The following is a 14,197-nucleotide window of genomic DNA, read 5'->3' on the forward strand; positions in this document are numbered from 1 at the left end:
CGTGTTCGCATGGTCACGTGACCACCTCTCAATTATGCATGCACAACTGTCCGTCTGCGTACGGTCCTCCATCACGGTCCGCTGATTCGTCGCTCCGCTTTTTTTCGTCATATTTAACGTCGAATTTATCCGAAGTACCAACGTCACGAGTGTACACGCGTCGTTTACTTTGCGACTACCGAATACGAAATATATACAAATATGTACAAAACAAGCAGCGTATGTGCGAGGCTGGGCACGCCGGGCACGGGGATTCGCGCGATCAATGGAGCGTTGTTAAATACATCTCGCTCCTCGCTTCTCATCATTTCGCACAATTAGGCCGTTGTAATCGGCATCGTAATTGTATCGTAAAACAGATAGTGTTGGTTGGCGCGGTTCTGCCAATGTTTATCGATTGTCGAACGGTGATGATGAATGGTAATGTCTTCGATAACGATTTATTTGCTATTTCTACGGCGATGATATGCGATTTTCATTGAAAACTCCGTGTTTCTTCGGAAACGCGTGTTTGCGAACGGTCTGCCAAATTGCTACCTCCCCGGCTATAAATTGCAACTGATCGGCCCGGTCGACGCTCAATGTTAAGACAATAATGAGATACCCGCGAATGAACAGCGACGCGAACCATTTGCGGGGTGAAATTGTCAAATAGTTCGGAAATGCACTTGGTTGTTGCGTCGGCGAGTTCTCGATGACGTTCGGATACGAAAGTGGAAATGTAACTACTCGGCCCGAGTCAAAAACTGCCGGTCGATTAATACAGGCCGAACTAGATTTTCTAGCTCGACACTAGCTCGTTACTAGCTGATTATTTACTAAAATTCACTAGAGTCTGTTCCCTGATTTAACTGGTGGTGTATAGTCGTTACGCATCAAATGTAATAAAATAGATGGTGCTGTTTATTCTAAAGTATATAATTTAATCGCTCCATACCTATCACTAGCATTTAAAAATGGCTCAGCAGATCCAAATTATGGGTACTTTGTTGCATAAAAATCTTAAAAAAGGAAAGAGAGCGTTATATTATTGTCTGGCGAACTAATTACGATTTTTCATCTCGTAACTGTGATTCTTTTGGTTCGACCATCAGCTACTTATTTATCTTATTTTAATTAATTTATCTTATCTTATTTATCTTATTTTAATTTATTTACCTTGATTTATTTATCTGTCCATTATCTTGCCAATAGGAGAAATGAGCATTACATTACTAGCTAGTAATCTTAGAAAGAAATTTACTATATAGTGATTAGATAGTAAATTGAACTTACGAGATTCAAGTTTTACTAGGATATTTGTTATAGTCGAAGGAGCCGAGAGATATATTGCGTATCCACGTGTGTTATTGTTACTTTCATAAGCATGTGATTGGGCTAAAGTTCTTTTCACATGTTTCTTAAAGCATAACGCACGTGTTAGTTTGGATCCACAACATTTTTTATATTGCATTTATACACACTATTGCATTTATATACACTTTTTCTATGTTCCTAAAAGAAATTTTTGTCGATTCAACCGTCTTTCCTGGTTTTTTCAATCTGTGATTCGGATATATCTGCGATTATTGAAACGACAATGAAAACTCCGTTGTTCAGGAAGATACGGTTACTGGTGTATTTACTTCTCGGTATCAATTACCTGCAATCGTCTTATCTCTCTTTTGTAATTACAATATGAAAGCGTAACATAACATTTACAAGAAATACTTGATTGCAGTGAACTTTAATTAACTTCAGCTCTAAATTACTTTAATTATCTACAGGACTTCAAATTGTTTCATCAGTTTCTACACAATTTTTATTCTCGATCGAGACATCGGACGGTAAATTTCTGAGCGATGGAATTTTATCGATGTAACGAGAATTTTATCGGAGATCGTAATCGGCACTATACTACGACGCATCCGGCGTTTAATCCGTTCAATGCCACTTGCGCCACCGTTAAGGTTTACGAAGGTTCACCGAAGATTTTATTCAGTTCGGTGGACCTATTCTGTAATTTTTAACGACAGCGTCGTTATCGTTACGTTGTCGTTGCGTAGATATAATACGTGGCAGCTGCGAACGTAACGACAACATAAGGATAACGACATTGCCGGCATTAAAAGTTACAATTACAGAACAAGCTTACAGGTTACCGGTTTGATGTTCCGGCTTCGAAGCAAAATATTATCACGAGACACGTGTTATACGACAAATCAAATTTGCTTCGCAAGAAGAAAACGCGAACCACCGGTCACGTGAGAAGTCACGTCAAATTAGTCCGGCACGGGACGTGTTAATTGTTCCGGTTTCCGGTGCAGAAGTCGCGGTATGTCGTTACCTGTTGGAACGACTATGTCGGCGCTACGGCGCATATTATGCATGTATCACGTCGGCCTGAAAGTCGGCACGAAGCAAATGATCATGTTGATCACGTTGGTAGCCACGCTGAGCGTACTTTCGAATCCTCTCCGGAGCCGCCTCCGGTAAGAGAACCTCGCCGTTTTGGCGAAATCCAGCATGGGCAGGCGCGTTGCGCCTGCGTAACACCCGGGAGCAGTGCACCTGCATACCTGAGAGAGAACCTGCGCTCGGATGCGCGCTCTGGACCTTCCTTTCCCTCCTATGTTTATGCATTACCTCATCGGCAGCAAACAATCGAGTCACCGTGCGCGAAGGAGCGCATACGCGAACGGACACGCGCATTAAGAGAAGAAATATTTCAGAAATAAACAAATATTTATTCACTTATTATATTTCATGGATGTATTTACCATATTGTACTGATATACATGTTTCTACGCTGAAAAAGGGGGTTTTCGAGTGAAAAAGTATGCATTTTTTCTCTTAATTTCGAAACTTTTCACGAAAGCAATTTATCTAACTTATTAATTAACTTAAAATATATATTTTTTAAAATAAAATAAAATTATTAATTTAAGTAAAAGAATTTAGAGAGAGAGAGAGAGAGAGAGAGAGAGAGAGAAAGATGTAGAAGAAAGTCGCCAAAACTGGCATGGTAAATTGATACACCTATGTTTCTCGGTTGTAAAGTACTAAATTTTATCTGATAACACATGAACTTCTCCGGCCGACATGCCTGAATTTGCGGTGAAGTATCAAGCCACAGAATATAATTGAAGCTACCGATGCCTGATTTTCCTCAAATTCTTGTTTGTTTAAGACTTTTCAGAAAGAAGCCAGGAGATCCCTTTCCACATAATAAAGCAGTACACATCGTGAAGCTTTTAAAATGAAAAAAAATATATAAGATTAAAAAGATAACATATAAGTATATATATAATAAGTATACAAAGTAAAGTAATGAAGATTGTTCTTAATTCCTCGCTTTGTTATTGTTTTGAAATTCGAGGAATTTCGAAACGGATTACGAACATACGATTTCGGCCCAGCCGTCGGTGTCACCCGTTATCTGCCCGCTTATCGTTATCCCGTTATTTCGGCGTTATCACGTACGAGACGATAACGGTCATTAAAGTGCATATATCGACGCCACAGACGCCGATGGACGTCGTGTAAATCACGTGCGACAGGAAGAGTACAGCCGAATAGGCTGATCGCGTGTTCTAGTAGATGTGCCAACGCGACGAAATCTCTGCAACGATTTCTACCGCCAATAATAAGTGCGATCTTCCTGTTTGTTTATCCAAGATATCCCCGGTGCCAATTGTGCAGAAGCCAAGACGGTATCTAATCGTTAATCAAACTTATTTCACAATGTTCCGATAAGCATTTTTCACATAAATCCCTCAGAACTGTTTTGATGAAAGTGAATGAGATCGTGACGTTTCTTACGCTGAATTCTGATATTCCTTCTTTTTTCCCCTTTTCTTCGAGATTGCCGTAAAATATTTCTGTGAAAGTCCGCATGGGAGAAAGGTATTAGCTGTCCATACAATATAACTGAAATTTAGTTACCAGATCTAGTTTTTAACTAGCGGGAGCTAGTCTTCAGCAGTGGGCAGCTGGTTTTCAGTTGGAATAGTTAATTTTTAGCCGTAGGAGTTAATTCTTTCTTCTCGTATAATAAAGAAAAGCAGAGGTTGCTATTACGGTGATTTTCGTGACGTAAACTTCGAGGAAACTTCCAATCGGCGATAGTAGGAGGGGAAAGGAAGTTACGAGACGCACGAGGTGAGAGGTGCAGCCGGGCGATCGACGAAGGGATCGTCCCGCTGGATCTCAGCTTAGACGTCATCCGAAAGATTTCCCCGGGACCTGGGAGATCGCGTCATCGTCATTCGACGAAGAACGTAGATACGGCGAAACGTCTTAACGTAACAAGGCCTTGTCCGTCGTCTCTCTTGTCGATCATATCGCGTTTAGTCCGCGCCTGGGACTCCGCGAGCTCCGCCACCGTTAGATCTCTTCGATCGATGCGAGAAGAATCCGGATCTGCACCGCTCACGCGGATTCCTGGCGACGCTCGTCGGCCGATCACGACCGATGAATCACCTATTAACCTGTTTCGCTCCGTTCAAACGGCACTAACGCTTTCCCGCTAAACTGTTCAAAGGGGGTGAAAAGGTTAGAACGAATTTCTTTCCTCCAACCATCGCTTATCCGCGTCCTCTGGTATTTGCTTGCGCATTCCGGGCATTAGTGGAAGAAAGGCTCGAATTTGTGGAAAATTTAGACAATTTCGCTTCCCGTTAATACAGATATAGGAGAATTGATGGAATATGAGTGTCTGTCGGTACACGTAATATATTCACAAACATATGTCTAACACTTGCAGACCCAGCCGAAGATATTATACGTCAAGGAGCGAAAAACAATTATTTGTATATGAATTTTTAACCCGTTAGTGGACGCGTGGGCGTCAAACTTACCCACAGACGCATGAATAAACGAATCTTTCTCCGTTTCATTTTTGTCTGCGACATTGGCGTTTTCAGTTAACTTACCTCTCCATTTACTCACTCTCGGATCCGACGAAGTAGAGTCAATAACACTCGAGAATCTCGGCTGTGGACAGCAGTTGTTTTATTCCTCAAAAGTCACGCGCCCACTTACGGATTAAACTTGAAAAATTTATGCAAATTTGATTTATATCCTCTTGCTACAGAGAATCCAAGCTATATATAATATATCGTATTTATACACATTTGATTACAGACTCACCCGAGTGGCTTCGTATTAACTGTTACCTTTTCAACGATGTTGCCACGAACCCACTGTCTCGATAGTTTCTCGCATTCTCTGGAAAGCGTAAAAAAGGCGAAAGGAAAAACATGAAGCATGCCTCGGCTAAATATTTCATTTTCAAGCAAGTTCGAGGAAAACGCGAGTTTTTTTTACGTAAATGACACATTTGCACGTGACAGTCGCGCGTTCTTCTGAAATAATGCGGAACTTCCGTTGAGCTTTTGATCAATCTTGATAATTGCACGTCATTTAACAACACATCATCATCACATTGTGCGCAATCTGTTATTATTTTTACGGAATGTGTAGCTCTTATCGTACAACAACAATGTCTCGGATCATCCGAAGGCGCAATTTCTCGTGCGAATCATTGCGTAACGTTGCCTTGGTCGCTACTATGTTATCTCGAAAAATCGTCCCGCGTCCGAAACACGCGAGTGCGTGAAAGCGCCGAATGTATATTTACAGCCGATTATCTCCGGCCTGACCATTAAATGCTTGCTTAATTATCACGACAAGCCAAGACGCGCGCTGAGCGCTCGCTCTTGTCGCACGAGGATTCTCGAAAATTCTCGTAGACGTTTTATGTCTTCTTCAAGAAGCAATTGATCGTCGAAGCGCATACTTCGTGGTCTTGCATTTTCAACTGCGTAAACAATAGGAAATACATCACCCTCGTGCATACGTTTGCGGTCGCATGACTGGAAACACGAAACAAACGACTCGAGTTCCTGCGAACAACTCGATAAAATATGCGAGGAAGAATGACACGTTGACAGGCGAACTTCATCACTGTCACGTTCCGGTAATTCTTCTCAACCGGAAGTGCTATTCACCGCGACCGGTGTGTGTCCTTGATCGGCTAGTAAAAACGAGATTCGAGCCTTGGCTTAGATTTTTTTCCCGACGTCACAATAGAAACCTCGAACGCACCTCATGAATTTTCTTGTCCAAGTGTGGCCGTACCGAGATTAATATAAAATTCTATTGATCATCGGTCAAGCGTATCCATACGCGCTGTCGTGTCTCACCGAAAAAGTTCAGCGTATTCCGATTCAGCCGCCTCGATTTTCGTTTATAAGAGTTCACGCCGAGAGATCTCGTATCGCATTGGATAACGTTGCAGTGCGATTTGTTTCGTGCAATAATAAAAGTACCTCCTTCGGTGAAAAAACCTTCAATAATCGTATCTCCGCTGAGATCTTACATCGTATTTTAAAAACGATCGTCAAATTTCAACCTCGTATCGGGCGAACACTAAGACACTTCTATCGTAGAATCATTCCAATCAACGACTGAAAATATTCAAAAGCAACTTTCGATCGCAAACCTTCCGCTTCCACTTGTACGATTATTTACGTGCCGTTAATTAAACGTTATCGAGCGAAATTACCTCGCAGCTACAACCGCGAGCTGGCTCTCGCAATCCTTGTCACTGGAGTTGATCAGTATCTCTGCGAAAACCTACTCAGGGTAACATCTTCTTTTTACAGATTACACCGGGATTAATGACTGACTGTTGACCGGTGACGTGGTCGTGGGTGTCTTTGAAGTAATTGCATTTTATTAATCGGATCACATTATCGCAGATTCGTTACAGATAATTTATTTACATTAGAGCTATTTAAATAATTCGCGACGTCGTCTATGTACAAATGTGTGTGTCGGTGTACCGGTAAAATAATATAGTTCCATAATAACGATACATACATATCTAAACTAGATAAAGGTATAATATACAATGATAGCGCTTTGACCATCGGTCGGGAGGCTGCCGTACCGTCGCAGCCGGTTTACGCGCGCTCTTTCACACACTCTCTCTCTCTCTCTCTCTCTCTCTCTCTCTCTCTCTCTCTCTCTATCTATCTATCTTTCCTCTTTCTCTCGATTTTACGCACGTAATTAAATGTATAAAAATAATAGCCTCCAGTCGGCAGCGCGTATGTCGATACGGGCACCAGAGTCCACCGGCTGTACGTAATAAGAATATATCTGAGCATTCTCCTGGGTGTCATCACGAACCCCTCTCGAGTTAGTTCAACGAACTAAAAAAAAAGGAAGAAAAAAAGGGCAAAAATCACCGAGTGCGCGAGTCGGTTCCCTCCTCCCTCCTCCCTCGTTCGTTTTTCGCCGCGCGTAAAAACGTTTAGGCGCCTAAAATAATAAGTAAAGTCCGTCAGTCCTGTGTGTGTGTGGTTTTACACCTTAAACTATATATGTTAATCACATGTTTTTCGCGGTTACACGCTTTATAGCTAGGATCACAGGCTCCGTCTGTGATTACGATCAGTGTTCACAATTGTTACTGTTAGTTATAAATAATTGAATTGGTTGAAGCGAGGAACTGTGTAATACAATAGTGATCTCTCTCTCTTTCTCTCTCTCTCTCTCTCTCTCTCTCTCTCGCTCTCTCTCTCTCTCTCTCGTTCTTTCGCAAAGTCACGCCGCGAGTTGCGCCGCGTGACATCGGCTAATGAATCACCAACGACTCCGACGAGTCTCTCAATCTCTCCGTACAGGAAAGACGAACGTCACCGTTCGCTCTTATCACGGTCGATTGACTCGCAGATGTTTTGCGGAACGGGCTCGCGATTAACGTTGAATGTGATATGTGTCATTGTTGGCACGGAAGGTAATGCGACGGTAATGCATCCTGGAGGTGTATCTCCGCGAATTCAACGAATTTCGACGCGTTCTCTCGAATCTCCTTTCTCCCCTTTTCCTTCCTTTCTTGTTTCTCGACGTGTCACGTGTTGCGCCTGGAGGCGATTCCTTCGTCGGACACCCGATCCACACAATTACAACACATATCTCTCTCTCTCTCTCTCTCTCTCTCTCTCTCTCTCTCTCTCTCTCTCACTCACTCACTCACTCACTCACTCACTCATTCACTCACTCACTCATTCACTCATACACACGCACGCAGCGTAATAAATAAGAAAACGATCGATCACAACGCAGATTCAAATCGAAGGTACAAAAATGCTAGATGGAATACAAAATTGCTTGGCTTGGACGTCGTATGGAATGTGAACTATCTAGTGTCCTCCGCTTGTTACGAGCTAACGGCCCGGTCGGATCTCTCCGCGCGCCTGAGTGCGCGTGCAATGACAAGTTTATTCGGCACGATCACGTGGCTTCTTCTTTTTATTCGGAGCGACAAAAGGAGATTACAAGATTTTACCGGAGAAGATATAAACGACGGATATCGATACGAGAGGAAGATAGGAAGTTTACAGAGAAAAAAAAACCGTCACCGAACGTGTACCAACCAAGTAATGGAAAGTTTGACTGACAAACTCATTCTTGACGTTGGTTGTAAACCAAATGAATGGCCTGCTCACACACACATACACACACGTCATGAGATAAAAAATAAATAGACGAATAAATGCAAGCGTGTCTCTCTCGTGTCTTTCACCATGTCCGCTCGCTGATGACGTAACAGCGAAATATCCCAACGATTTTTTTAAATAGTTAATACGTCTCGATAACTCCACAAGAAACTCAGACGGCTGAAAGATGGGGGATTTTCTTGGAAAAATATGCAAAATAATTCCCGATCAGGTCTGGGTGCAAAGATGCATCTTGTTTTGACATTAGAGCTAAAACATTGATATCGCACGATTTCGAAATTTCGACTTCGGTTCAGTATCGCCAGTCAGAAGCTATCATAAGTCTAACACCTTCTCGCAATTGTTATTATCAACTACGGTCGGTTGTATTCGTTATAGGTCGATGTACATCCGCTCGAAGGTAAGTCGATATAATAGTTTCACTTTTGATGAGGCGGCTGCCGAAGGCTTATTTCTCTCGTCGTCTCTCTCAGTGGTGCGTCAGAAAAATGGTCCACGAAAAATCTTCTCCGACAAGAAACAAATTCCGCGTGAGAAACTGTCTCGTTGGATCTCGACTCGATGATGAACATTATCGCGATTACGATTTCCCTCGTTCTCAATCTGAGATGATTGGTATAAAAAAAAAAGAAAAAAGAAAGAAAGAAAGAAAGAAAGAGAAACTAAAAGAATTCAAGAGATTAGAAAGGCACACTGTACGGTTCACTGAGAATGCTGAGTGCCATCTCATCAGCGTGTTGCGCGTACCCTCGCTGTGCGAACGAACGTTGCGCTGACGAACGTAGTTTCTAATTCGCGTTTAGAATTCAGTCATTCATACGTTCGCGTGTACGCAGAAAAAAGTTACTATCAATTCAGGATTCTCGTATGCACATATATAAGCAAGAATATATACACGGGAATATAAGGGTGCCTCGAAGTTCAAGATAAACATTTTAATAATAAATTCTCATTGACATTCTAAGACGAAAGGTCAAGTATGAGTCGAGGCATCAATAGTTTTCGAGATACGAGCGATTGAGAAAGTGGAGCTTTCCACGAACTAAGCGATTCGAACGACTCGAGCGAAATGGATAATAAAATTATTTTCTCCGGTGGTTAATTTCAAACGGTCTTGAATTTCGCAGTATTTTAACTTAAGACTTAGCTACAGAGATATGTTAAATATTGAATAGTTGTCGTAAATAATAACCTCCCTCGACATTTTCGTATCAGAACTTTCGTCTTAGAATGTTACAAAGAATCTATTGTTAAAATATTTACGTGAACTTTGCGACACCCTCTCTAATCTTATACGAAGATAAAACAATAATATATTCTTGTTATTTAAGAATAATTTTCATGAATTGAGAGGAAAGATATCGGGTAAAAAAAACAAAGATGTCTTTGAGCCAAGAATTGCATTAGTTTTCAGATTTATCGTTCTATCTATTCAATATTTTTCCTCTCGATTCATACTCAAATTATTCTTGAATAACGAGAATATGACATTTTCGAATGGAACCATATAGAACTTCTTCACGTAAGGTTTTATCTTCACGTAAGACTACATATTTTTGCTTGTATATGAGAATATGAGTTTTGAGTTGCTATTTTTTTCCGCATGTACGAATCGGCGACTCGACGATAATAAGGCCGCGTACGGGCGAAGCCAGTAATGCGACATGGTTACATCGGAAAGAAGCGGGAGCGAAGAAGTGCGCGGCGCTACAGGACTCTCTCTCCCTCGCCGGCCCAGCTCTTTCGCGCGAATTCGCTCGGCTCAGTCCTCGCTCGAGATCGGGTGGCACTCGAGCGAGTCGCACTCGGCCAGGGCCTCGCCGCGCCGCGGCGGGAACTCGTCGGTCAGCAGGCTCTCCGGCACGGCGACCGTCGAGTCGATGCTGTCGAAATAGCGATGCGGCCACGCGGCGCTCGTGCGGAAGCGCCTGGTGGGCGAGCCGATCATGAACTCCACCCGCGTGGAGCCGGTGACAGAGGAGGTTTCCTGATTCAGCGAGTCCGGATACAGGGACGAGTCGCTGTGTCGCAGACTGTTGGTCTTGCTCGAATACCAGGAGCTCGGCGCCTCGATGCAACTCTGGAAGATATCAAAAAGCGCGTTAGTCAGTCCCACGGCTGCCAGCCAATGCCGTTCCCGCTCTGCTCTCGTTCTCTCTTTCTCTATCATAAGCGAGAATAATTCTTCTGCGAGAGACTACCGCTCCGCATCGTCCTCGAGAGAAAGAGAGAGAGAGAGAGAGAGAGAAAGACGCGCGTGATATCAAACGAAATCGATATTCGAGAAATTGGGAACACACCAGCCAGTGCCAGCGCCACGATTCGGCGGTTCCGAAAGAGCAACAGAGAGAAAGTTACATTCGATACAGTGTTATATATACGATACTATAACGTCGACGCTGGCTGCTTTGATCCCGAGACGATCAGGATCGTCCCGCGTCCTACGTAATATGCAGAGCATTACGTGACACACCGTACGATCCTTAAGGAACTTGTTTCTAATGTAAATTGAAGTAAATGATGTGCTGCAAATATGGGTCCAGTTCGAAACGGTTGTCTATCTGCATGGAACAGAATTAATATCAAAATTTAAGACTTGTATTCTCATGTATAAGCTAGAATATATTAGCTTATATGAAAAAATTTGCTTACGTATGAAGAAATTCCATATGTAGTTCCACCAGAAAGATCATCCTTGTAATTCAAAAATATTCTTTGTGAATCGGGAGGAAAAAATATCGGAGATATAGGAAAAATGATACTTTCAAACTGACATAATTCTTAGTATGAAGATATTGTTCTTTCTATCCAATATTTTTTTTCTCTCAATTCATGAAAATTATTCTGGAATAATATGATATTTTTAGTGAAACTATATAGAATTTCTACGTGTAAGCAAGTTTTCTCTTCATACAGGATTATATATTTCTGCTTATATATGGGAATATGAATCTCGAATTTTGATACTGATTTTTTTCCGTGTACAAATGTTTAAAGTTTGACAAATGAAAGCCTAATTTTCCGGAATACTTTTCATTAAAAATGGAAAATAGGAACGCAAACACTAAGATTAAAAGTTCAGCATACAAAGAGAAAGTTAATATTCCAGCCGAATTAATAATAGCGTATTAACATGAAGCGTGTGAACAAATTAAGGAAAATCGTGATATTCCTCGTATAATTGCTCAATCCATTTTAATGGCGAGGGACGTCAATTCGAATAATTCATTTAATTTCTATGTTTTCATTCTCAATTTCCACCTTAATAAAAAAGAAGTTCCAACAAAATTGAGCTATCATTCACGAAGATTAAACACTTCTAGACGGAAAGCAGTTTCGAATTGGACCCATGTTTACGGGACATGTTCTGCTTCAATTTACACCCGAAACATGTTCCTCGAGTTCGCGGCATGCGCCATGTCGTAAAACCCTGTACAGAACGTGATGTATGCGCCAAGATCTGATACGAAGCGAATTTACTACTTAATGGCTCGAGCTCGATATAATATAAATATAAAAACGTATACGCATCAAGACCGTAGAGTAGTAATATAGTAGTGAAGTAAAGAGAGAGAGCGTCTCAACGTAGTTACATTCGGCAATAACGAAATATCGCAAGATGCAGAGCGTCGCTTCGCGGCATTGCCGGACATGAGATGGACAATGAACGGCAAGGCCAAGCGGGTAAGCGTGTGGTCGATTCATATTCCCTCAAGATCGGTCGCAAGCGCGCGACTGTGGACCGCGCGACGCGGCGCAAGCTCTCCATCTCTTTCTCTATCTTTCTCTCTCTCTCTCTCTCTCTCTCTGTCTGTCGCGAGCTTGTGTCCGCGCGCGCGCGCAAGCAACGCTAGCAAATCAGATCAAACGTCAGCAAACGAAAAGAGCAAACGAACTCAACACACAATATGTACGTTGGATCTTAGCGGAAAGGGCTCGCTGACGCGAGGTGAGAATGGTATGACGGTCGGGAATGCGTGCTAAAAAAAAAAACCCCGAAACGCTCTCGTCTCCGGCCGTCTCGTCGTCGAGAATGAGAGACGCTCGAAGGTGATGAACGTGGTGGAGAATGTACGGGGAGGAAGGTGTCGAAAGGTGAACGGTGGCGTGATTGTACGTCGGACGGAGCGTGGTTGCCGTCTTCGACGCGGTCAGAGGGCGAATTCGGAGTCATCTAAACGTGCCTAGGATAGATACCCAGCTCTCGATGTGCGTCCAGTGGCCGGCCGTACTTCAACCAAACGGCTCCTCGAAGTGAGACTCGAAAACGTCGCTGATAATGGAAGCTCGTTACGGCGAAAATACTCCGGGTAAAACATTCCATGATTCCGGTCGCGCATGCACGAATCAACGGGTCCTCTTCCAGCACACACACACACACACACACACACAAACGCGCGCGCACGAGTAAACCAAAAGAGAAATGAGAAGCAGTGAAATCTACCGTGAAACCGTGTTAACCGCACAGAAAACAATCAGGATCGATATTCAAGACTCGTGTTCTCGTGTATCGTCTCAGCATACATAATCTTGTGTGAAGATAAAACCTGCTTACAGGTTTTGAAGGAATTCTATATACTTCCATTAAAAATATTACACTCTCGTTAACTGATACAATTGTTATTTTGAAGATATCATTCTTTCTTCGATATTTTTTTCTTCCTCTTAATTCATGGAGATTATTCTTGAGCAACTTGAATATATTTCTGGCGATGGAAATATGTAGAATTTCTTCGTGTAGAAGCAAGTTTTATTTTCATGTAAGATTACGTATTCTTGCTTGTGTATCAAAATATGAGTCTTGAATCGGTACTGATTTCTTTTCTGTGTACTTATGATCGAGAAAGGCTCTTTGAAGCGAGACGCGTCGTACGCCTGCTTCGCTTCGCGCTAACCTCCGAGATCTCACCGACCCTATCATTCCGATCACGTTTTATTCTGTCTTAGGATTAAACGACTGAGATAATACTGTATTAGTTTCTGTTAATTGGCATTCTCGTTCTCGGAAAGGAGAAGTAATTCGACTTACAGAGCGGAGGCTTCGCTCACCGCATTTGGTACCGAGTGCACTTCACGACGACGAAATTACATTAATGGTCGATAACAATTAATAGTTTGCCTATTAGCTCTACGTTTGCGCGGGCCAAACCTTAGTGTATTAAGGCCGTTGTTACCCTCGTTCCGCCAGAGCGCTCAATGAACTCTCACGTCACACATTCGCGGACAGAAGCAGCGTCACGTTCGGTTTGGACGGCTTCTAAACAAATGGAATGAAGCGTATGCATGATTCGTAGCTTGGCAAAGAAAGAAAGGTCCAGATGTTTCGCTGGATCTCTGCGGATCCATTAAATATATATATATATATATATATATATATATATATATCGTTCAGGCGAACAAACCGCGCAATTGGTTCCACAGTTCTGACGTACACGAATTTCTCTAAAACGTCACCAGTTTGCTGGTAGTAACTCAAACTGGCCGTCGATTTCTCGTTTGAGAGCAAAAAAGAAACCATCCACCTGGGAACGCTGTAACTTTCCGGATCGATAGCTACGAGAGCCCGAGAGCTGAAACTCGCAACTCGTGGGAAGGCTTGACTACGGGTACGTGCGCATGCCAAAATCCAAGTGAGAGAGCGTTCAAAACATATGGTGTGTACACTACCGGTGTGAGAAGGGGGGGGG

At 42.6% G+C, this 14,197-nt stretch overlaps 1 protein-coding gene across 3 annotated transcripts in view; it reads right to left on the reverse strand.

The window, feature by feature from the left end:
* Positions 1 to 6,720: 6,720 nt before the first annotated feature.
* Positions 6,721 to 14,197, reverse strand: part of LOC106746388 — an 83,892-nt gene continuing 76,415 nt past the window's right edge. Inside the window, exon 5 of one of the 3 annotated variants that reach the window (XM_014622959.1) lies at positions 6,721 to 10,590. In XM_014622959.1, the coding sequence (XP_014478445.1) occupies positions 10,273 to 10,590 (318 nt within the window). In that variant the 3' untranslated portion in view covers positions 6,721 to 10,272. The remainder of the gene's footprint in view (positions 10,591 to 14,197) is intronic. The other 2 variants (XR_001374596.1, XR_001374597.1) reach the window with 2 other exon arrangements.

Source organism: Dinoponera quadriceps, unplaced genomic scaffold (assembly GCF_001313825.1).
Source record: "Dinoponera quadriceps isolate SergipeBrazil2010 unplaced genomic scaffold, ASM131382v1 scaffold566, whole genome shotgun sequence".
In the NCBI taxonomy this organism is placed as follows: domain Eukaryota; kingdom Metazoa; phylum Arthropoda; class Insecta; order Hymenoptera; family Formicidae; genus Dinoponera; species Dinoponera quadriceps.